The following is a 23,878-nucleotide window of genomic DNA, read 5'->3' as shown; positions in this document are numbered from 1 at the left end:
ATAATGAGAAAGTCTGTTGCAGCGTATCAAATGTAGATTAACTAAACAAATAATGATGAGGCGAGGCGAGCAATAGCAGAACTAGTTCGATTGGTATTTGATCCTCAGCTCACGAAGGTGATCCCATGAGTCCAGGATTGGGTGGTGAAAAATCCCCTTTATTATATTGATAATGGCCGACATCAAAGAACTTTGCTGTTTTCTCAAGATCATTTGGCCTTAAAGTCCCCAACAAGGCAGACTGGTGCCAATAGAGCGAGGCCAATTCTTCACCACACAGATGAAATATATAATAACATTAAAACGAGAAGTCAATCACACACAATAGCATCAGACTAATGAGATTCAACGGGGTGTAAATATTCCACGGCTGTATTTGTTTGGGGTCATTTGGCCACTGCACCATCTCTGGGAATTGAACAGTAATTTTTGTCGGCCAAAACATTGGAGCTGATGACCGGCCATACCATAACGTGGGCGATTAAAACATTCACTGTTGTCAGCAACAAACACGGAAAAGTCTATTTTCCCCCCAAAGTCCATCCAGAAATATTCAACAACAGTGATGACTTTACAGGAAGTTAATAGCTGATGAGAGCAGCAAGCATGCAGCACTTTACACATTTCAATTATGTTACTTCATGGGCAGCAGCCGTGTGGTGTGTGTGTGTGTGTGTGTGTGTGTGTGTGTGTGTGTGTGTGTGCGTGTGCATGTGTGCGTGTGTGTGTGTGAGTGAGTAAGTGAGTGAAACGCTTACCTGTGCACACAGGCACATTCAGAGTAACACCAGTTGGGCCATAAGTTTTGTGTCTCCAGGGCAGAAACAACGCATTGGCGCTGTTTTAATAAATACATGATGGCTGGTTTCCCCTATTTGCATTTCTTAGACTGCTGGTCATTGGAATGCAAATTGAAATTGATTACTGTTGCTTGGGTTCATATGTTAATTTGTGCCAGGAGGCAAATCACTCGGAGCACATGTGCAGCCGTGTGTAAAAGGAACGAGCTTTACTCGTGAAAACGCAAAATGCCAAATGAGGAGAGCTCCACAAGGCGCAGGCCGGGGCGATCAACCAACAAGTGGAGGATAGGAAACAAACTGGTGTTCAGACCTCCTTTGCTCAGGGAGGTGTCACAGGTTAAACCGTGCATGCTGGCCTTGTCGATGGCCTTTGACCACTTACTGCTTTTGCATCTTCCTCTCGGCTCAAATCCTGTCTTTGTGGGGGACCAGGAGAGATCTTAAGGTTAAATGGTGTTGGTGGTGTTTGTTCTTTGTGAAAGGCGAGCCACATGAGGTGCTGCTTTTCCTTGTGAGGTTGGCAGGAGGGCTGAACGATTAATTGCAATTGCGATAATATTGCGATATGATAAAACAAGATTTTCTAACCGCAACGTGCGCAAATACAACCTCATCACGTGACGCAAGCGAAAGTGTGGAGAGAAGCAGGCAGTTTAGCCTGAGCCTTAACCAAAGTTATACTGAAGAGCACATCGCAGCTTTACAGCCTGAAGGATACGATACTGGCGATAAAGAGGACGAGAAAGGGGATCCATTGGAAAATGGGTAAGTGTATTTACTGAACTTTGCAATAGCATATTTACGTAGTAACGGGAACTGTAAGCCAGCTAGAGCTGCTGCTGACACGGAGCTAGTGAATTTAGTACGCCAGTAGTGTTAGATCTCTGTTATATGTTTGTAAGACTAACTATCGTGTTCACATTAGTGCTAGCTAACCGATTTTTGCGGGCGAGCTAACGACACTTGACACTATGAGACTGAACAGTGCATAATAAAATATTGTCATGATCCCTGTTAACGTTCTTGAAGTAAACTTAGTACACCTGGTAGTGTTAGATCTCTGTTATGTGTTTGTAAGACTGTAACTACTGTTACGTTAGCTTCTGCTAACCGCAGCTAGTAGAAGCATTTTTAGCTTGTGCCCTGACCATAGATGGCTCTCTGTTAGCTTAGCAACGTTAGCACATAGCATTCATTACGTGTTGCTGTCTAATCGTTACTCTCTTTCAGTAAACTTATACTAACTCTTAGTGATGTATTTTACAAAGTCTGCTATGGTGTATCAGACTTTCATATACCTTCATGAGAATACTCAAAATACAATAGATATGAGAGGGAATTAATACATAAGCAATGGAAAAGTTTGAAATGAGACTGAGGATCGATAGCCAAAGTGCATTCTAACCCGTGAATTTGAGCAGTCTGTGTCAACAAAAATTCCTATGTATTTGCCAGAATTGCGTGTTTTGTGTGTAGATTTGTGCAATTACTGTCAAGTCAAATATGTGCTCAACAGAGGAGCCGTCTGATATCACGTGCCCATTCTGCCTAGAAGTCAGTGAAGGCTGTAACATTTGTTATCATCTCCCATCGACGTGCCCTCGGGCCAGATGCCGAGCCCCCTCCAGCTGCTCTGTAGCCCTGGTCTTACTGGGCGCCTCCCAGTTGTGTGAGCGCGCAGCCAGCAGCTGCTGAACTGGAGTTTGCCTGCAAAGTGAAGTGAGCCTCAAAGGCTCTCCTTCCATTAAAGTGAGCGCTGACATGGAAGGATTTGCTCTGTGGATTCGGCTCAGTTGTATCTTGTCGAAAGCTCTCGTCTTCTGTCTAATAGGAATAGGAATAGGGCTGATGTTAAGTCATATGTAAAGTCTGATACTCAAATTTGGGGGATTATATTGGAGACAACTGCTTTAATTCTTTGTCTTTAGGTGGCTAAAATGCATTTTGTTAGTTGGGTCCTGCTTCAGCAGTACATTGCAAACTGACCACCAACAACTAGAGGTAAAACCTGGACTATAGAGAACTCATACAACCCCACTTCAAATCCAAAATATCCATTTGACATTAATATAAAGCTGTAGACCCTGTTTTAATCAGAGAATGATTCATTTATGAGAACTTTTTTGATAAATATGGTGTGGTGAAAGTGGCTGAGACTGCATCACACGGTGTATGTGCTGTAAGACGATAAGTTATAGCAGGCTATGAGCCTCCATCGAGCTATCAGTATCAGCGAGAGCTGTATGTTATACTGTATAGCGCTGCATGTTTACTGCTGCCAGCTGATGACATAGTCTCTCTTAGCACAGCACGGTCTCACGGCACTCCCTGAATAGTCACAAAATGCAATCTATTGGGTTCGAGGGCAGGGACATGAATTGTTCGTATTCTTTGTGTCGCAGACGATCTTTTAGTCAAGATTACATTAAGCTAAAAACTATAATTAGGTTTGGACAAAAAAAAACACATAAATTGGTTTGCGAAAATTGTCATGAACCTTCGGTGTCGGCAATAAAACCACAACACGGTGACCGTGGCTCAGTGGTTAGCATGCTTGTCTTTGAATCAGTTGTTTGAGCCCCGGCTGTGCTAGTCTTTGTCAATGTGTCTTTGAGCAAGACAATTAACCCTGAAGTGCTCCCCGTTGTGTGTCTACAGTGTATAGAGCAAACATATGTCGCTTTGGATAAAGGCGTCAGCTAAATTAAATGTAATGTAACAACCCTAAAATCACAACGTGCTATCAAGCACCGGCCCCATTTGTTGGACTCGTCCACCTCCACTCCTACCAATAAACACGGGTCCTTTTGGATATTTAAAACTACATCACTTGGTATGTTTTACATCCATGAGCAAAATAGAGAGAAAAAAAGATTCAGGAAACAAATAAATTACATTTTGTGCCTTTCACTACCTGCCATGGCACTTGGTCTTGGACTATGATCTGTGGGCCTGAAGAAGCATGAAGACCCTACAAACAAACACTTTTCTTTGGCCTCCCAGTGGGAAGCTAACGTTACTCTGTTGAACCCACACAGGCTGGCGCTACAGTAAAGTGTCTTTGCGTGATCCTGACCTGGCTAGTTTGTGCAGGTTGGAGAAGATTCCCTCCGGGACGTTCTCGATGAGGTTATGGTCGAGGCTGAGAGTGTTGACGCTGACCAGCAGGCCGATGGTGTCCCAGGGGATGTTCACCAAGTTGTTGTAGCTCAAATCCAAGTCCTCCAGAGTCTCCAGGAAGTCCTGCAATGGGCGAGAAAGTGGGGAACATAATTAATCATTCAGACTTTTGATGCTTTTTTGCAACATTGTCGTCAACTTTAATTGCGGACAGCATCATTGAATCACTTTTGAGAAACATGGACATTCTTAACGTTTTCCTATCAAACACGGAAGAGAGAAGCATGAAGGAAGAGAGGGAAGAATGTGGGCAAATAGAAAGAACAGAAGAAAGAAAAAGGTGAAGACAAGAAAGAAGGATTTGAGTAGAAGACAACAGAGAAATGTGAAAGACGAGTAGGCAGGGTTTAGAATTAAATAAAAGGATATGAGAAGAGTGAGTGAACAAAGCGGTTAAGGAATAAAGTTAAATAAATAAAGAGAAATAGGACAGAAGGAGAATCATGGAACCACACAAATGGAGATCAATTACCCCGGTCAATGTTGTGCACTCAAAACATGTTGTTTTCTCTAATTGCCTCCATAGAATTCTCACAATCAGTGCACCGTCAAGTCAGCACACATAACAATGAGCAAAAATACAAAGAGGGAAATAGAGAGAGAAGGAGGGGGGTTGGAGGAGAACGATTACAGCCTGTTGATCAGCCCAAGTGTTGTTGTCGTGGCTGTAATTGCTCTCATAATTCACACAATCGGGACACTGTCTGAATATCACAATGCCTCGGCTCTCATTACAATAATCGGTGCTTTATTGCTTTCTGAACAAAGAGAATCTCATTTCTTAAAGTCAAAAGAAACTTTAAAGAGCTGTGAGGATGAGGACAAAGCGCTCCGTGAGCAGAAAGTCTGTCCTAAATGGCCCAAAACATTCATGACACAAATTCACCAAAATGAAAGTGACTGATGTTGACGCTCAGTTTCTGGGTGAAGGGAGCACTGGGGACTGAAGTTCTTCTGCCTAAATCCTTGTGTCCAAACAACACAATAAGTTTTAAAAATCAGTGTTGTTTGAGTCATGCCATGTGCATGTTTCCAATCTGCTACCCCCTTTTGCTGAGGGCTGACGTCTGGTTAAGTATGAGAAACTAAAACTACTTGAAGCTAAATTTAGAGATGCCGTTTTATTCAAAGTCAACTGAAAGATTTGGATGTTAATCGTGCAACTAAAACTTTAAGTCCAACGTTCCAAATTGACTCTTAGCTCCTGCTGAAGCTGTTTGACTTCATCAATGAACAGTGAGGAAGGGGAAAGTAGATTGATCAGCAGCCGAGCAAAACCGGACGGTCTTCATGACCCGTTGACCGGCCAATCAGTCTCATATTCTGTAAATGTGATCGGCAAAAAAAAACAGAAATATGATTGTTTGTGTGGTAGTTATTCAGTGTGAGTGAAGAAGACACGTCACTCCAAATGTGCGAGTCCAAAACAAGCAATGAAGGATCTTAAATGCGTCTGCAGCAATTAACCTCATCAGAGGCGTATTATACTGTAATTCACTCCCACACATGCTGCTCGGATCGATTTTAGGGACCGGCTCTTCCACCATGGGACATAAATGACGGTCTCCCTGGTGTTTGTTTGATCCATGTTCCGCCACTCCCTTCCTCTAACGACTATCTCACTCTTTATTTATCACTCAATATTGACGCAGGAGGTCTTACATTGGAGTTAGTTGAAAGCCTGGTGCATCAATATGAGGCGCCATAGGGCACTGACCAACCGTCACTGGAGTGAGACCGGGTTGTCGTTGCAGTGACAGCTGTGTAGTATTAGTGCTAGTTTTAGCGGAAGTGTCTGTGGAGTATATATTTGCAGTCAGAGAGCTAAACACGGCATCCAGAATTTTTTGTGTTCATGGGCAGCGTACAGGCATCATGCTCTTTACCTGAAAGGCTCCCTCGGATATGCTGTGCAGCTGGTTGTTGGCCAAGATGAGGTGCCGCAGGTTCACCAGGCCCTGGAAGTGAGAGTCGTCTAGGGAGGTGAGGCGATTGGCGTCCAGATGGAGAGCGTGGAGGTCCTGGAGGTCAGCAAAGGCGTATGGCCGGATCTGACTGATGGTGTTTCTGCTCAGGGTCAGGTGGATCTGGATATGCAGAGGAAACAGGTGAGACATCTCCCCTAAAATACTAGAACAATTTTGTCATTCTGGATCTCTGACTGAAGGCTCCCACTTCTTTTTAATACTCTATAAGGCAAATTAAGTCTGCATCAGGTTTCACATCTGTCACACACTACACCATGTTTTACAGTCACACTCTTTCTGCCAGGAAGGTCAAAGGTCAGGGTTGGCAGATGAGCCACTTCCCCGTGATAATAGAGTGTGGATGTTCCGCTTAAGAATGGTTACAGTCAGGTTACAGGATGGCCATTCAGCACCGACCACCCTGTCACGCTTCATTAATAACAATGCCAGTAATTAATACAGGGGGGTCAGTTGAGATGTGGAATTACAGACAAAATTGTCATTAAATTAGTCTCGGCTTCATTAATGTATACTGGTTTGATTAGAAAACACACTGCAGAGTTTGTACTTCCACTGTACACGAAATACATAAATGCAGAAATTTATTCTATTAACACCCGAGAAAAGGTCAATCAACACCCGCACATTTCTAAACCTGTGTTGACGAAGCTCCGCCAAGTGATTAAAACCTCATTTCCCACGTTGATCTGTGTGTGAGCAAACATCCTCTGCGCTGATGTGATCACACCGGAAAGGCAACTTATTTTTTCAAACATTGAAGGGAGTCTCCAGCTGCGTCACCATTTGGCGGTTGAATATCGGCAATGTTGGTATTTCTTTTTCTTTTTGTGCCGCAGCGCGCGGTGAAGCCCTTTTACCTCCACTCCATGATTAGAGTGGGATTAATTGGTTGAGCCAGGCAGAGAAGAATTCACTGATTGCACAATCCTACATTCATTTTCATTACAGAGCTTTGAGCTATTTGCTTCACACTGTGGGCAGTGGGGGACTCCAGTAATGCCAGGGGGGAGGGCCAGGTAAGGGGAATGAAAGATGCTTTCGCATGGTTTTCTTTCAGTATCTCCCTAAAGCAGTAATTCTCAACTCGTGGGTTGTAACCCACTGATGAGTCGTAAACATATTTTCAGTGGGTCTTTGCCTTTGCCTGGACAAAAAAAGAAACTTTTTTTTTTCATCCTTTGGTTTTATTTTGGAGGGAATTTTTTAGTCAGCAGAATGTCATTTTTTGGTGCCGCCTCTAGTTTGAACTTGTTTTGCAAGTTGTTTTGTCCCTCCATGTTTTCAGCAGCGTGTGCCAGTTCGGGTCAAACCATCCTGATATGGGAGAGACTCAAGGGTTTTTACGACAATTAAATTAAATAGCCGACTGAATATAAATTACATAACTTATGGCACTGCCTGCATGACAGAAAAATACGCAGGCGTCGTGAGGAGAATTAGTGTAAAGCATAATGTTACTGATGTGGTAATCACAAGAAACGTTCATTTTGTATATATAAATCTTTTTGAATTGCCCTTTTTGCTTAATTTATTTTGATTTTGTACACAGTGACTTTTTTAGTAAAGTGTTTGTCATAGATTCAGTGAGTGGGAATTCTCATTTAAAGTTAAGTCATTTGAGTCTCGAAACTACTAGTTGTTGGACTTTTATGTTTGTGCATGAAAGCTGTTGAGTCTGTTTAAAAATGGCTGAAGAGTCTAAATTACTATGTAGTAATATGTTGTAATATAAAGATGCACTTTTTTGTTTTGAATTAAAATGAAGCTTAATGAGTGTAAAAGGGAACAGTTTCCTCTCTATTATCGCCACAAGCTGGTGTTTTGGTTTTTCATTAAACTTGTTTTTGTGTTGGTATACATTTTCTCTCGTCGTACTATATCAGGTTCAAACTGGACCATCTTTTCATTAAATACATTTAAGAAGTTGAGAATGTTCCTCGATTTGGGTTGCAGTTTTTCTTTAAGGGTCCAGGAGCCAGACCAGTTGAGAACCACTGCTCAAAAGCAATGGTTCAAGTTCAAAGCAGCCATGTGTGACTGACTTTTAATTATTTTTAGTACTGGGCAAAGTTGATTTATTGCATGATTTTTCTGCAATTAATCGAGATTACTGACACTGTTCAGTAGTAAGGAGTAAGCCACTCCTTCTTTTGTCCATGTTCAGTTTGTTGATTACCTTAAAGATGTTAAAGACCAGTAATTGATTTACTTTATACAAAAGCAATAAGTGCTTTTCATGTTTTCCAGTTCAGTTCAGTTTTTCTTACTCATTGAGAAAAGTCCAGTCTGTGTTGACTTGAACAAGTGCACTGACGTCTGTTTGAATAAGGTGGAGATGTGAAGGACAGCTGACAGGTATCAGCGTCAGGTTTGCGCATGCGCGATTAATGTTCAATCTGGACACTGAGTTTACAGCGCGAGCCTGCCGGTAGACTGACCGCTTTGTTAGGCGAGCGACTCACTCGTGTGGTGCTCGTTGAGGACAGAAACTACAAAACAATACGTGCTTTCACGTCTGACTCAAGTCGGCAAGTAGTCAACACGGCCTGTCGGTGAGGCTGCGGAAGCACGTGCGCACCTACATAAAGCGCCTTCAAAGTAAAAGCAAAAAAAAAAAATGCAGTTAACGCATGATCAAAAAATTAACACCGGTAATCGATTGAAAAGTTAAAGCGATATTAACGTGTTAACTTGCCCAGCCCTAATTATTTTATATGACTGGCTCAAGGTACATTTGGTGTAATTGACGGTGATGTCTGTGAGTCACTTACGTTAGAGCCTGAATTCTCTAAGCAGCTCAGTTAAGTACCCATAATCACAGTTAAGAACATCAGTCACATCATTTAGCTTTTACATAAATCATGTCACTTAAAGACAGTTTATTTTAAGTGCTTGTTGACTACAGTAGCTCCCTGATAACAAGAGCGCAGCTGGATCACATCAAACGAAGGGGCTCCTGCAAGATCAAAGTAAATTGCAAAGGCGTTTTAGAGAGGCGAGCTCTGACCAGGCTGGACATGTTGGCGAAATCGCGGTGCCTCAGCGTTGTGATGAAGTTGTCCATCAGCCGAAGCTCTGCCGTCTGGCGGTCGATGTTGGGTGGGACGAAGAGGAGGCCTGTCTTGGCACACAGCACGGTGTAGGAGGGCAGCAGGTTCTGGCAGGTGCACCGCTTCGGACACAGCATGGAGGAGCCAGAGGGGAGGGAGGACAGGAGGACAAAGAGGAGGAGAAGGAGCGGGCGGACCAGCGAGGAGGAGGCGACGTCCATGGCTGCTCCCCTGCTGTAACACCGAGAGAGAAAGCGACAGCAGACGTCAGTTCATGTCGCTCTCAAACTGGGTGTTCAACTCCCGCAGGGGACCGAAAATGACTTTTAGATCAGACAATACAGAGCAGCGCCCCAAATCAAAGATACGCATCACACTGCTGTATGACACTATAAATGAAAATAATTACAAGCAGCGACACAGCATGTGAGTTAACGGCTGCAGTAAATGTGAAGTTAGTTATATCTGGACATTTTCTGTGCTTTTTTTAATACACTTTTTGTGCTTTCCTTTAATGCTTTGCAGACGCGAGCAGCCCAAAATGTCCAGATAAAAAGTATTATATATCATAAATCCTCCATGAGAGAGGTTTGTTGGTGCAGCAGTTGGTGTGTTTTTTTTCTTTCCTGCTGAGTAAGATGTCCTGTGAAAGTGAAAGTAAACACAAGGCTACTTACATGATCAATTAAGCTCACTGCACTCATAATTACAACATTAGCAGTCAAAGTAAAGAACACAAATTATCCTCAGCATGGTTATCTGCCTCACTTCATAAATCTCATTGATGTTTATGTGCATAAAAATAAGACAAAACTTTTGCCAGCCCGGGCGACAAAGGAATACATTTACATTGATATTGATTTCTATCCATTTAGTTTGTACGTGCGGCTCAGCAGACCGTTGAATAAATTCACATGAGGAGAAAACTAAAACACACGCAAGCAGGAGTCCCATATGCCAAAAGAATGCACGCCAACAAACACACACATTCATGCACTAACGCACTCACAACATGTACACACTCTCTAAAAAGGTCCCTTGAGTTAGATTCTGAGTGACTGGAGGAAGGTCGATTGCAAATAGCAGCTAAGGGAAAATAAACGCGCTCTTTTATTCACGGTATTGAAATATTCAAACTGCGCCTCAACCTGCAGAGTGGAATACAGAACAGGAAGTGTGCGCACGTCCTCACGACGGGGGTTGAGTGCAGGGCACGGGCTTAATGTGAGGAAGCAATGGGAGAGATGGAATGGAATGAGATCCAGTCGGTGGAAATGATCGGGAGGATTCAAAACCCAACACTCAAATGTCAATGGGTAATTGAGGAATGTATATGATGGGGATGGGAGGACCAGCGGGTAATTCATAAATGTTCTCAATGACTACTTTGAGTCCCGTGTCGAAGACATTTTAGTGGTTCTCCCTGTGAGGTTAAACAAGCACACTTATCCAAACTCCCGACCAAGTCTTGGCAATCTCGAGCAAAACAATGACGTCTTGAAGAAGCGAAGGATCATGGGAGTTGTTGTCTTCGTCGTCAAACAACCACGATTGCCATTGAAAATCGGTGCGACGTGACTCAGGCAGAAATCATGTTCACAAAAGAGGGAAATGCTTAGTTTTGTAGCCGGGGTTATGAGTTATGAAGGTAATGAATAATAACACAGAGGCTTCATATATATTCTGAACCGTTCTTACTTTTCACAATAAAAGCCATAGACATTTACACTACATCACCGATTACCAGAGTGGACTTAAATCCATTGTGAGAGCGTTTCGCTGAGGGGCAACTCAAAGAAATACCGTTTCTTACACTTTAGTTTAGTCGACTAGTACCCATGCGGATAATGCTGAGCTAATTAATTTTTCACCAGTTTCCTTTTAACTATTATTCTAGTTTTTTGTCAGTGGGTTTGATCTCTGCCTGAGACATTCACTGTGAGTTTCTTCCAAGGAAGCTCAAAGCAAAAGCTCAAAGTCAAGTTCAGAAAGTGCACAATACAATGTTTTAAAAGTACAATAGAGTATTCATGTACTTAATGCAAGCTAAATCTTTAAATATAACAAATATTTAATTTACTTAAGAATAAACATAAATGAATATTACTTAATGTAATATTCATGAATAGTACTTAATGTAATATTCATTTAGGTTTATTGTTGAGTAAATTAAATTATTTTTAGATTTGGCCTGCATGATTGGTGCATTGATGCATTGGTGCATTAGTACATCGGTGTGTTGGTACATTGGTGCATTGGTACATTGGTACATTGGTACATTAAGTACATGAATAATCAATTGTACTTTTGAAACATGAACTATTTTATGATTTATCCATTGATTCAGTTGTTGCTGGCTGCAAGTCAATAATTAATCCAGCTGTTGGGTTTTTGCATTATGATGTCTAATTGTTCCCTGGCTCTTGATTGATCACCGTCGATATATTGAACGAACACTGTTGGTGTGATCATCGCCACCACAGATTTATTGGTTTGCAATCATATAAATGCCTTTCTATAATTCTTTAATTTATTGTGTGGTATTCAGGTGCAGGGAGATAATGGTTCACTGCTCTGGGAACAGACTTCATTTGATTAGTCAGGTCAGATCAACGGTAGGGAAATGCGAAGGAGCTCGTCCCTCTCCTCCTCGCCTGCCAACCTAAAGCGTCTCTCATTTCAATTCCACAGCTCCTTTCCTCCCATCATCCGTCCGTCTTCACTCAAACTCTTTTCAGCTATTTCCCTTCAGCCCTCTAGCACTCTCATAGCCATCAATGGAGAAATCTGGAGGGGGTGGGCCTGGCTGATCCAAACCCAAGTGGTGCTTTGTTGTTCATCTTTGTGGTTGTATCATCAGATGGAGGCTGCCAGACAGATTTGGTCAACCCAAACTTGTAGTGAGGGCTGGCTCAGGCTGATCTTCAATTCCCAATTACAATTTATATTTTTTGTGCATCCCTGAGGAGGCTAGGGACAGGGAACCCTAGTGGGCCATGGTCAAAGCCTCCATTGTGAAAGCAGATGCAAGGAGTTGTTGATTATAGGGTGATCTGTGCCTGTCACGGTGGAAACATCAGGACCCGCTGGTTGTGAGAAAGAAGGCCGTCAAGTTGAAGAAAATGACTTTTGGGGCTTAGCTGGCACAGGGGTCCCTGGAAACTACAGACGAGGTTTCTGGTGGGACTTGTGTGCAGCAGCTGTGGCTTTTGCCAAAGCAAAAGTGTGGGAAAAATTCCAGAAGAGGAATTAGTAGACAGTAGACGTGTGTTGAAGGACTAATCAAAAAAATAAATGGGGACTAGAGAGTGCGATCCATTTATCGAGGCATCAGACTGCCCAGCATTGTGATTGGTGGTTGAGTTGTGCTTAATTCAGTGTGCCTATCGTCCTGCAATGTGACCATTTAGCATGTGCACATTGAAATGTCGAGGCTGAATTTATATCTTGAATCTTGAAATATTGCACAATCCATCCAAATGTTTGAAAAATTTTACTCTGATGCATTTCAAATATTTCAAACTGAAGATGTGTAAGATGAAAATTGATATGAACAATAAATATTTCACTGGATAAATTAAAAGGGACCTTCGAGTGGCGCTTGAGGAAAAGTCAGAGAATTTCACCAAAGTCTGTATAGCCAATAGCAAATCAGAGATTTGTAAATGGCACGAGAATAACGACATCAACTTCCTGTGCCAGAAGCCAGCGGTTACAGTAATTGAGGCATGGATGGATGCTCAGGTCGATGCTGTGCAGGCTGTAGCGACTCCATTTACAGAAACGCACAACTCTTGAGCTGACATCTTGCAGCTTCAATGCTGAGTGGTAATAAAAAAACAACTTTGAATTCATGTGGCGCCGACAGTAGAGGAAGTTGAGCTCCTCGAGCAGGTTGAGAGGGTCAACCGATGGGAGGATGTTTACTGCTTACAGACGGCGCGTCTAGTCGACACTGCCTGTCACACACGCGCACACACAGGGCAACGCAAAACGCACAACAGCACCAATGGACTAGCACTGAAAAGCACTATCACGCAGAGTTGAGGTGCCAGCTAATTATTTCAGCTGACATGTCATCTCAGGCTGAGATAAACAACAAACAGCAAGGAGCGGGAGAAACGAGACAGAATTAGCAGAAAGAAAAGAAGAAGGGGTGAAGGAGGATGGAGTCTAGGCTGGAGGAGGGTAAAGGTGAAGGAAATGAAGAAGCCAATAAACAACGGGGAAAGAGGAGAATAGAAAGAGGGGATAAGAGTTTTTTGCAGAGAACAGGAGGACAAAAAAAGTGTGGAAAAGGAAGGAAGAGTTTGATGAGAGGAGGCGTGATTGGCTAAGAAGTGAAGGAGGAGACACGAGAGAGGAGTGAGGGGAGAGAGAAGAGGGAAGAGAGAAGAGGAGACTTTGTGTTATGGAAGTTCCATTTTTCATCCAGTTGGTGGGGATCTTGTGCTTCAGCTTCAGAAACGTGCACAAACAGAAACACATGCAAAGCATTCGCGAAAGCACTCAAACACACACACGCACACACACACGCGCACACACACACACACACACACACACACACGGTACTGTGCTAAAACGAGCTGTGCACGACTGGAAAAGAAAAAGAGAGCGACCCCCAGAGAGAAATAAAATATGACAGGGGTACGGCCACTTCATATTTATCACACTGTAAATATTCTGAACTCATTTCTTCTCTGTCACATTGAGCAATGCTGCTGCGGCATTAATCCACACTGCACTCACTACTCCACCTTCTACATCACATGCTTGCACAGACTCACTCATGTCACAGCACAACTTAGCTGTCCTTTGTTTTCGGTTCCTACTATCTCCAATTTCTAATTCCGATATTAATTCAAAGGCGAGTCATCTTTGGGAGAAGCCGGGCATCATCTTCATTGCATTTTATCCTCATAATCAGGAAGAAGTCTTCAGTGAAAGTCGCTGCCAGCTCTGTTCTCTGACTCCTGAAGTGTGATTCATGTGACTTGGCCACTTGGTTAAGGTTAGGGGAAGATCAACTTCTAGGATATTGAAAAAAAGCCAAAGCATGACATGTTCATGTCATAAACAGTCAACTAAAAGCACCTTCTTTCCCGACCCTGTGAACCAGAAACTGTATCGCACATGGACACGGTCTCCGTGGGTTTCCAAGGAGTCGTTTGTGAGACTCAAGTGGCGAGTTTAGGCAAAGATTTTGAGCGTTGGTGAAGCTGAGGTTAGTGACCCAAGACAGCAGCCACGTTAAGCCTGGATTTTAATTTAAACAGGTGAGATATATACCAATTCCCCCCAGCATCAAACATGTTTGAGTTGAGATGTCATCCTGGTGGTCCACAGAGAGACACTGTTCTTACGCAGCCGATGGAATTCTTTCTCAAACAACTCAGTGAATTACAGTTTTACTGTAGCTCAGGCGTCACTGTGCATGCTCAGGAATGCACTTCCATGTTCATGCTGCAGTTTGATTTGCTGAGAGGATAAACGGCACTGTTCATCCTGGTAGTGGAACACCATCAACACATTTAACACCTTTTGATTTTGATGTTTTGGGACAACACTGGAGCGCTGAGAGGAAGAAGATATTTCAGGTTTTACCACACACACATACACACACACACACACTTATTTATTGTTGTTTCATTAAAATGTTGTTAATAATACAAGATAAAATAGCATCAGCCTAAAGATGAATCGTTTAGGCATTTCATGTTAAATGTTGCTATCCAACTGCATCTGTTAGAAGTGAAACTAATGTGGTTGAATTCATTTTGATTTCTTTCAAATTAAAATCATAATACATAATAATGCAGCATTGCAGTCAACAACAGTCAGCGCACCAGAGATCCTTTTTCTTCTGTCTTCATTTCTCTAAATAAAAGCACATCTCCTCAAAGATACCGCTTTCAGACAAAGCTTTCAGAACACGTGTTAAATTATCACAAAATCAATCCATCGAACAATAGCTACAGAATTTCAATCGTTATTTCATTTTTCAAACTCTAACAAACAAAGCCTTAGAAGAAGATGCCATTTCATGAAAAGACACATGTAGGATAAAGAAGTGTGTGTCTGTCTTTATACAACAACTTATTATGAATAGATATCAGAAAACTATTTTTTCCATAGTGTTATTACTGTTTTCCTGAATTTCCTCACAGAATTGGCACTTCCCAATCCCGTCACTGGTGCTGAAGAAACAAAAACAGACTCCGGATGCGTCATGTCGTGCTGCATTACACCTGCCTGCCTGCGTGCCTGCCTGCCTGCCTACCTGCCTGCTTGCTTGCCTGCCTGCCTGTTTGCCTGCCTGTTTGCCTGCCTGCCTGTCTGCCTGCCTGCCTGCCTGTCTGCCTGTCTGCCTGCCTGCCTGTCTGTCTGTCTCGTGCTTTGCAGTCACAGTCAGCTTGCCGCCTGAATGATACATTTTCAAATGGGATTAAAATCCATAACAATGGGCCTCCACCACACGAGGCCCGGCTACTGGTTGAGGAAGTGAGCGTGAGGGGGAAAATGGTGAACTCTGTGATGGCAAGTTACAGCGGCTCCAGAAATGAGACACGATTTGACGTGACACGCCATTTCACAGGCGATGGTCTGACATTACACCTGTACGCCCTTGACCCGCTGCATAACTGCTTCCCCCCCCCCTCCCCACCTCCACCTGCTGTCTGTATGCAGCATCAGTTTTGGGTGGCGTTGGCCCGATTGTGACGTTCCCTCCATGGAGGTTTAGATACAGTTAAATGATGCGGCGAAGACTTGACCGGCTTCCATCAAGAATGTGTTGATGGAACTGTAGTGAAGGTTTATATCTCCTTTTGACTTGATTTGAGTTGTGCATCTTGTAAACGCCGCAGAGAAGCAGGCAGGCAAAAATCAAATAACTAAATAATCCTATTCCAATTAACATCAATCACTGTCATTTATTCCAGTGGCGTGTTAATGGATTTGGCATGCACCGGCAAGACTGTCATGTCATGAAGATTGTCATTTATATTCAAACGTCATCTCATTTCTCCAGTCGTCACTGTCGCGCTCATCACCGGCCACACTGGGACTGTGAGCTGTAATCAATATTACTCAATGATCATTTAAACCGACGGGAGAGTCTCGCACATTCAGTGTTGTCACATTCCCCCAGTCGGTCGCCACTGCTGGGTCTGTTTATTATTGTTTCCTACCTTTGTTTACCCCCGCAATTATTGAATATTTTATTTGTAATGCCCTGGCATTCAGCAAGCACCACAGTGGCCTTAAACATAATAAATAAAACAAAGAACAAACAAACAACAACCTGTTAATATAGGACAAGCGTTTTCTCTCAGCACTTTTTTTTCAACAACAAGGTCTGAATATCTTCAGGTTCCTGCCATTGATGCAGCTTATTTATAGGCGGTGTACGAGGGAGTACAAGATTTGCAACCACTAGTCTAAACTCTCACCCGCCCACCGTCTCAGTCTCAAACACCCGATCCACTCCTTGGTGACATATCTTCATTGAGCTGCTCAGACTTTAAAATAACCCGAGTCAATAGTGGCTGCGAGACAATGACCGTCAGCTCAGGAGCTTTGACTCAATGAGACCAGTGTGGAATAAAACCCAACCCGCTGGAATACCTTTATAGCCACAGTGGGTCACACCATACCGCGCACGCGGAACTCGGAATCATTGGCCGGGGCTTTGCCAAATAAGGTGAGCCTGAGGAATGCTGAATCAAGCTTTTAAATCATTAACGATGCTATAATTCATATTCAGTCACTAGACGAGACGTCCTTGTGAAGGCTGTGCGGGGTGCCTCTGTAAAGCAGTAACCCCTAACCAGCGCAAAGCATCTTTGGTTGAATTTCTTCTTTTTTTTTATACACAGCGCTGTGCCATCAGTGTCTTATTTAATATAGTATACAATTCAGTTTATGAACTTACACTCATGTTTTCTCTCCCTGGTCTCTGGTTCCCTTCTTCCCCTCCACCTGCCTTTCTTTCTCCGAGCGGAGTACGTGAGACGAATGAGTCATCGGGAAAGACACAAGCTGGTCAGCCCATACAGGGAAGAACAGGATGTGATAAGAGTGCCGCTACATCGAGCAGCACGAAGGAGTGATGCATCTGTGTGAATCACGTTGATGTGGCCGTTTCTCTCATGCCATTCAGTTTGCACATTGTGAATATTAACGAGTCCATATTAGTATGTTCATGTCGGTTCATTCTTGACTTTGGAAAGGAATGAATATTCCAAACTTGTTTGTTTTGGCAGCCATACCTAAACATATCCTTAATGTGAACATATGACTTTTATTCTGCATTAGTACATCACTATCTGCATTATAAGCATCAATAATACTTATATTGGCTGTCATACACTTTATCGTGCCTTAGTCAATAAACTGGTTATCCCCCTCTTATCTATTTAGACTTAATTACTTTATACTTTGAACCAATTATGAATATATATATATATATATATATATATATATATATATATATATATATATATATATATATATATATATATTTACTTCATATTATCATCATGTTAATCACATAAACGATGCTTATGCTGTTTAAGTGTGCAGCACTACAACTATTACTATAGAACATTGCCACTTAATGTAACAAACAGCCGACGTGTCACCATGACAGGTGTCAGTGAGGTCTTTGAAGCGTTACCAAACATGAGTTAGTGAACAGAGAGGTTTTACGTCTTGAATACAAGTTTTGGTAGCACTTCATAATAAGTACACACTATTTATCATTAGTAAAGCATAAATAAACACAAAATTCATCATTTTGAAAGCATTATTCATGAACACTCATTAGTTTGCAAATCATAAACACAGTTCGACATGTTTCATTAGCACGAGTACTGTGTTTCTCAGTTTTCTGGTACAAATGATTGATTATGAGTATATCACTATCACCTGGATTGGTCTATTTATAACTGAGGTTGCCTATCTTTGGACTAGCTCGCTAGCCTAGCATATAGCTAGCATAATCAATAATATGTATGGTCAACATACATATGATGAGCTATGGAACAATCGTGCCATTGACGGGCATGGCCCTCCAGCACCATCATATTAATGTTCTTTATCACTTTCTGTTGTGTCTAGTTCCCTTTTCTGCTTATAAATGCTTTGTAAATCATAAATAGTCTTCACTTTATCATGATTTACTATCACTTTAGAAATGATCTTTTCAATCATCTATACGTCCTTAATACTTAATTTAGAAATGGGGAATCCGTCATTTCTAAAGTATGAAACGAATGAAACATTTTTAACTGTTTATAAATAATGAGTTCCTAAAGAGTGTTTATGTTGGAATAATGCTTTATAAATGATTAATTAAATGTTTATTCATTCAGCTTTACTAATGCTAAATAGTGGGCACTTATTATAAAGTGCTACCTATGTTTTTTTAAAATAAACTTAGGCTCAAAAGGCCAAAAGTAGATAGAATCATGAGAGCTGAAACATTTCATCTTCCTCTCACCATTTAAAACCGTCGTTATCTACACATTTGATTTTTCCAAGGCGGGCTACACTGGGCTACACATTGTTGCCGCTCTTTTCTCTCTTACCCGATCGTCGGCGTTCATATTAATGCGGCCCCAGCCGGTCTCAATCGCTGTCCAGCAGCTCTGCGCTTGCCGCCGCGCACGCTGAGCGCATCCGCCTCAAAGGGCTGCTGGAAGATCAAAGTCAAACAGACGCCGGGGTTTGCCTTTCATAGAAAATTCAATTTAATAAGCCTTTGATCACGCACATTGCACTTCTCCAAATCATTGATTTCTGGCTTCTGTCCAGAAAGCTCATTGTGCGCTTGCTCCGTGTTTGATCACAGGATCGCAAGCAATTTGGTGTGCGCGTAGCCGCGAATAATGTGATGGAAGTTTACTGTTCAGCTCGGCTGCAAAAATAAACCTGCACTCAGCAGCTCTGATCAGAGTCAAGTTTGTGTTTCCGTCTCTAAGGAAGGCTGAGAGAGAAAGCTGGCTGGTAACAGCTGACGTGTTTGGACGCACAGCAATAATGGAGCCCACATGGCACTGTGTTGCAGTCAAGGCAGGTGTATATATGGTGTATAGTATTCAAATATAATATATTTGAGCAGTCAAATATGAATTCTACAGCAGGGAAAAAGGGTATTATATAACCTTCCATTTCAACAGCGATCAGTTAAAAACACCAGCAACCGCACGCTGTCAAATATCATCATAGGTATGACAGCGTCTGAACATCGTAGATACATGTTCCCCCTTTTCCCAGCATGCCCTTCAGGACCCCCCATGGTGACATCATCACCCTATTACAGAGTCCCGGCTCCTCTACTGACAAACGGCTGCACCATTACTGCTGCCAGTCACCATCGCAATCAAACAGAGGTTCAGGTGTACAGCAGGGGTGTTACACACACACACACACACACACACACACACACACACACACACACGTGTCAGTGCCTAACTGAGGGGATCGGTTGTTTGCCCTCGGTTTGCCTTGTAAACTAACGACTCGGTTGAAAGCTTCATTTGGAAGATTTCAGATTGTCACTAAGGTGACTCGGGTGAGAGGAAGAGAGGAGGGCTAGGAGGATTGTGTACAACCAACAGGGTGTGTGTGTGTGTGTGTGTGTGTGTGTGTGTGTGTGTGTGTGTGTGTCATCGCTGGGCAAAGGCAATCAGTCTGATCACTTCATCTCATCGCTGTCTCAGTGTGACTTTGGAGCAGGCACTGGGTCACTTGATAGCAAGGAAATGTGTGTGTGTGTGTGTGTGTGTGTGTGTGTGTACGTGTGTGTGTTCAACATTTAAACATGATTTAATGCATCATGCTGCTGTGTGTCTGTGTATGTGTTTTATGTTTGTATAAAATGTTAACCCTGTTTAATTATCTCGCTAAATGTCACTAGTGTTTGTGTTACTGCTGTTTATACAGAATTGTGTCAGTGTGTGTGTGTGTGTGTGTGTGTGTGTACATGCACATAAACTAACAATCCAATCATGTGCATGTTTGGAAATACTGAATTTAAATATTTTTACAAGTTAAATCCCAGCGTTGATGCTGTTTACGCAGGATTGTGTCAGTGTGTGTGTGTGTGTGTGTGTGTGTGTGTGAGTGTGCGTGCACACGCGTGTAGGTGTGTGTTGTTGTTGTTGTCTTTTAGAGTCAATCTTGAATAATTTTACATAATCCATGAATGTAGCCAGCACAGCGGAGACGAAGCCGACATTTGAAGCACCAATCAGCTCTCTGCACAGAATGTGCTTTCTGCTGGCTGTGTGTGTGTGTGTGTGTGTGTGTGTGTGTGTGTGTGTGTGTGTGTGTGTGTGTGTGTGTGTGTGTGTGTTTCATGCTAATTCCAAAGTGCTTTTTGCGTAGTGAGTAATGTCACAAAACACTTTTTTATTTCGAGGTGCAGGCTGGGCGCCGGGACGCGTTGACCAATGTTTTTCTTCACCGTGCAGAAGCCTGAACCACAACAACCGCCTCAACGTGGCCCCACACAACACTTCTCATGACGTGCCACGAAGAGTAGGAGCCAAGGTGTCAATTTATGCTTGTTACAGGCATTCAGTAAATAATAAATGGACCTGTATTTGCATAGCGCTTTTCTAGTCTTCCAACCACTTAAAGCGCTTTAACAATACATGACATCATTCAGCCATTTACACCCATTCACAAACTGATGGGAGGAGCCACCATGCAAGGTGCCACATCAGTATCAGAAACCATTTATACACCGTAGGCGCAGCTACGGGAGCAATTTAGGGTTGAGAGTCTTGCTCAAGGACACATCGACATGGGCTAGCGGCGTCGGGGATTTGTTTGGAAATAAACGGAAGTAAAAGTAGGTTAAGACCATAAAGTCAACTTAGTTTGGCTGAGGAACAGATCGTCACTTGGGATGGCGTAAAGATTGCGTAAAGATATTTTCCATCGGTATTGCTACGAGTGCTGGTTCAGACCAGCCTATCTGCCTCCACTCTTGTCAAAGCGGACTCTCAGCTGTCAGCTAATCAGCTCTCCCTTCATGAGCAAGATCCAATCGTTGTTTGTGTGTTTCGATGAGATGAGTGGATGAACAGTTTCTGAAGCTGTTTTGAATATTTTATTCATGAACAAATAAACCCTCGTTCCTTACACCAGTGGGTTGGATAGTCGCGATAATAAAGCTTGTGGAATGGAGTGAAAAAGATGTTCGAGAGGTTTCGTTTAAAGATTGAAAACATGCAAGTACAAAACGCAAGTGAAAACCCTACACACAAATACATAAAAGCATGTACAGCCTGCACTACACACACACACACACACGACACAGATAAGCGTGCTTATTGCTGTTTCTACAAACACGAGCGGCCGTTTGTTGTTGACAAGAGGATTATCATGTCAATAGGAAACCGCGGCGGCGGCAGAAAGAAGGAGCAGGAGGAATAGGAGGCGGAGGAGGAAGAAGAAGGAGAAGGAGACGGCGGTGACAGACAGCACAACGGGAAGACAAAGAGGACGAGTGACTGACACAGAAAAGGAAAACAGGAGCATCTTTGTCGATAACACTAACGCGTACTTTCTGCAGTGTCTCGCTTCCTTTGTATTGTTTGACGCCGTTAGTCTGATTGGCTGCCGCCGGCGGCTCAGATGTGGAATGGAAATAAATCTCATGAATCTCTTTTAGGGAAAACAAATGCAATGTGAAACACTTGGATGTTTTTAAATGTTTATTCAAGATAAATGGAATAATTAATTTGAATGAAAAAAGCTCTTCACCACAGATGGTTCGGAGGTCTGACCCAGAAAAATAGGTCAACATGAGTTTTATACATCTACAACACGACTAGATCAGGGGTCACCGACCTTTTTGAAACCGAGAGCTACTTTGAGGTACAAAATAATCCGAAGGGCTACTTGTTTGATACAAACTTCCTGAACAACAAAGTTGCACATATCACCTTTTAATTATACTATATGTGAACTGTCTGATCACATATCAATGTTATTCCTCACAATAATCATTAACAATTTCCACAACAATGATGGTAGGAAAAAAATGTTTTTATCACTTTGTTAGAAAAATTCAAATAAAGTTATATCCGTGCAAAAAATAACTAATATTTAGTTACTACTAAATAGCTTATTGTGGAAAACAATAAGCTTTTTTTTTGCAAAACAAAAAAAAAGGTTGCATCAGTGGCTCATTGAGCTGCTTTCCTCTCCAGATCTTTTTAAATCAGGGTTGTAGATTTGATACGTACTCTCAATTCATGCTTAATGAGCTGAGGTCTGTTTTCTCATAAAAGACGCAACAGTAGAAAACAGACCTCACGGAGATCTCATAAAGATTGGCTTTTGGCAAAATGCCAAGAATCAGCAAGTCGCGCATGCGCAGAGCAGCCTGTTGACGGCGTACGGTGAACGTTTAAAATCAGCATTTCCTCTCGCACCCAGAGACTCTCGATATGCGAAGTCAGAAACGTTGTTTATGGCTCTCCAGGCTGCAGCCTGTTGTCATGACCCGCATGTACATGAACTGTTAGGCTTTAAAACTAATAGCTGTTAGCTTAAAATAGTGTTAGCTTAAAGCAGCAAATCCCATTGAAAAGCACACAACATATTTTTCGCCGCTCTCTCTCACTGTTCACTGTGTGCGTGCCGTGTCCGTGTGTGTGCTCTGTGCGCGCCCGTGTTGGGACGGAACTCCGTTGCTTGCGATACAGAGCAGAGTTTTAACGCGACCATGGTCGGTTGATAACTTTTTCTTTTTTTGACGAATTTTTTTTTTTTTTAAAACACGTATCGCGGGCGACTACGTGGTCCCTACGGGCGACAAGGTGTTGGCTACCGTGTTGGTTACCTCTGGACTAGATCAAGATGAGCTGAACTTTGCTTCCAGAGTTCAGCAATAGTCACATTTTTAGAAGAACACTGATACATTTCCACCGCAAGATGCATTTCCATGAGATGAAGTGCCACTGCTATGCACACTGGAAGTTGCTCTGCAAGTGGTGGCCTCAAATGCACCACGAGCGAGGGTGTGAGTAGGACGGACACACTGACCTAACTGCCGGGCGGTATACATCTTTATCGAACAATTCCGTGGCAGAGAGGGAAACCGCGAAAGTTTCTTTTAACAGCCGATATCTTTTAGTTTTATCTTCTAGTTTCTACGGTTTCTGCACATATTTGTTTAGTCCCCATTGGAATTGAAACACAATCCACCCACAGGTTGTTAATATTGACTCCATGTTTTGGCAATGGAAAGGCGACAAACCGGCTGATCATTATTTTCAGTTTCAGGAAATGACGATAAACTTCAACCTTCTAAAAAAGGTGGGGGAACCATCAAGGGAAGGAAAGGAGCTGCCAAGAAGGCTGCAGGAGCATACGCTTCTTGTCTGGTCATGATGAGGCTCTCTGAAAAGTTGTACCACTAAATTTAGATTTGGCTGGATCTTTTCAAATAACTTTAAATGAATTTACTTTAAGAGGAATACTCTTAGTAAAAGCTAATCTAACACTGCAAAGGGCACAGCATGATTGAATGAAGTCTGAACTCTAGTCTGTTTGTCATGGCTGGCCTCCTCTGGGTTCGTATACCCGCTCAGGGCACGTTGATGAGCTCTGGGCAAGAACTCATTCATGTCCTGCTTTGGAGTCTCAGCAAGAGACCGAAGGACTCCAAAAGCTCTGCTTTCATTCGCTTTTTGTATTTTCAAAATCAGTCCAGCTGGAAAAGAATCCCCAGTCCGTCTTACGGCAATCTGTTTTTTTCTTTCTGGCTTTCACTTTAACGTCAAGAAACAAGAACTTCCGTTTATTCAACACTGCCAGACAGAAGTGATCTGCTTTC

General features: G+C 42.6%; 1 protein-coding gene across 4 annotated transcripts in view; it reads right to left on the bottom strand.

Annotated features, from left to right (window-relative positions):
- si:cabz01090165.1 (uncharacterized protein LOC100333421 homolog) overlaps positions 1-23,878 on the bottom strand; it is a 309,025-nt gene that overhangs the window by 43,012 nt on the left and 242,135 nt on the right. For 3 of the 4 annotated variants that reach the window (XM_068585049.1, XM_068585050.1, XM_068585048.1), the window contains 3 exons: positions 8,979-9,255; positions 5,870-6,070; positions 3,880-4,046 (listed from right to left, as the gene is read on the bottom strand). In XM_068585049.1, coding sequence (XP_068441150.1) covers positions 3,880-4,046; positions 5,870-6,070; positions 8,979-9,242 — 632 coding nt within the window. In that variant the 5' untranslated portion in view covers positions 9,243-9,255. The remainder of the gene's footprint in view (positions 1-3,879; positions 4,047-5,869; positions 6,071-8,978; positions 9,256-23,878) is intronic. The other variant, XM_068585051.1, reaches the window with a different exon arrangement.

The sequence above is a fragment of the Clinocottus analis genome, unplaced genomic scaffold (assembly GCF_023055335.1).
Source record: "Clinocottus analis isolate CAN_PGR_092001 unplaced genomic scaffold, fCliAna1.0.p SCAF_2, whole genome shotgun sequence".
NCBI lineage: Eukaryota > Metazoa > Chordata > Actinopteri > Perciformes > Cottidae > Clinocottus > Clinocottus analis.
The sequence above is the reverse complement of the archived record's forward strand: the minus strand, read 5'-3'. Positions and strand labels throughout refer to the sequence as shown.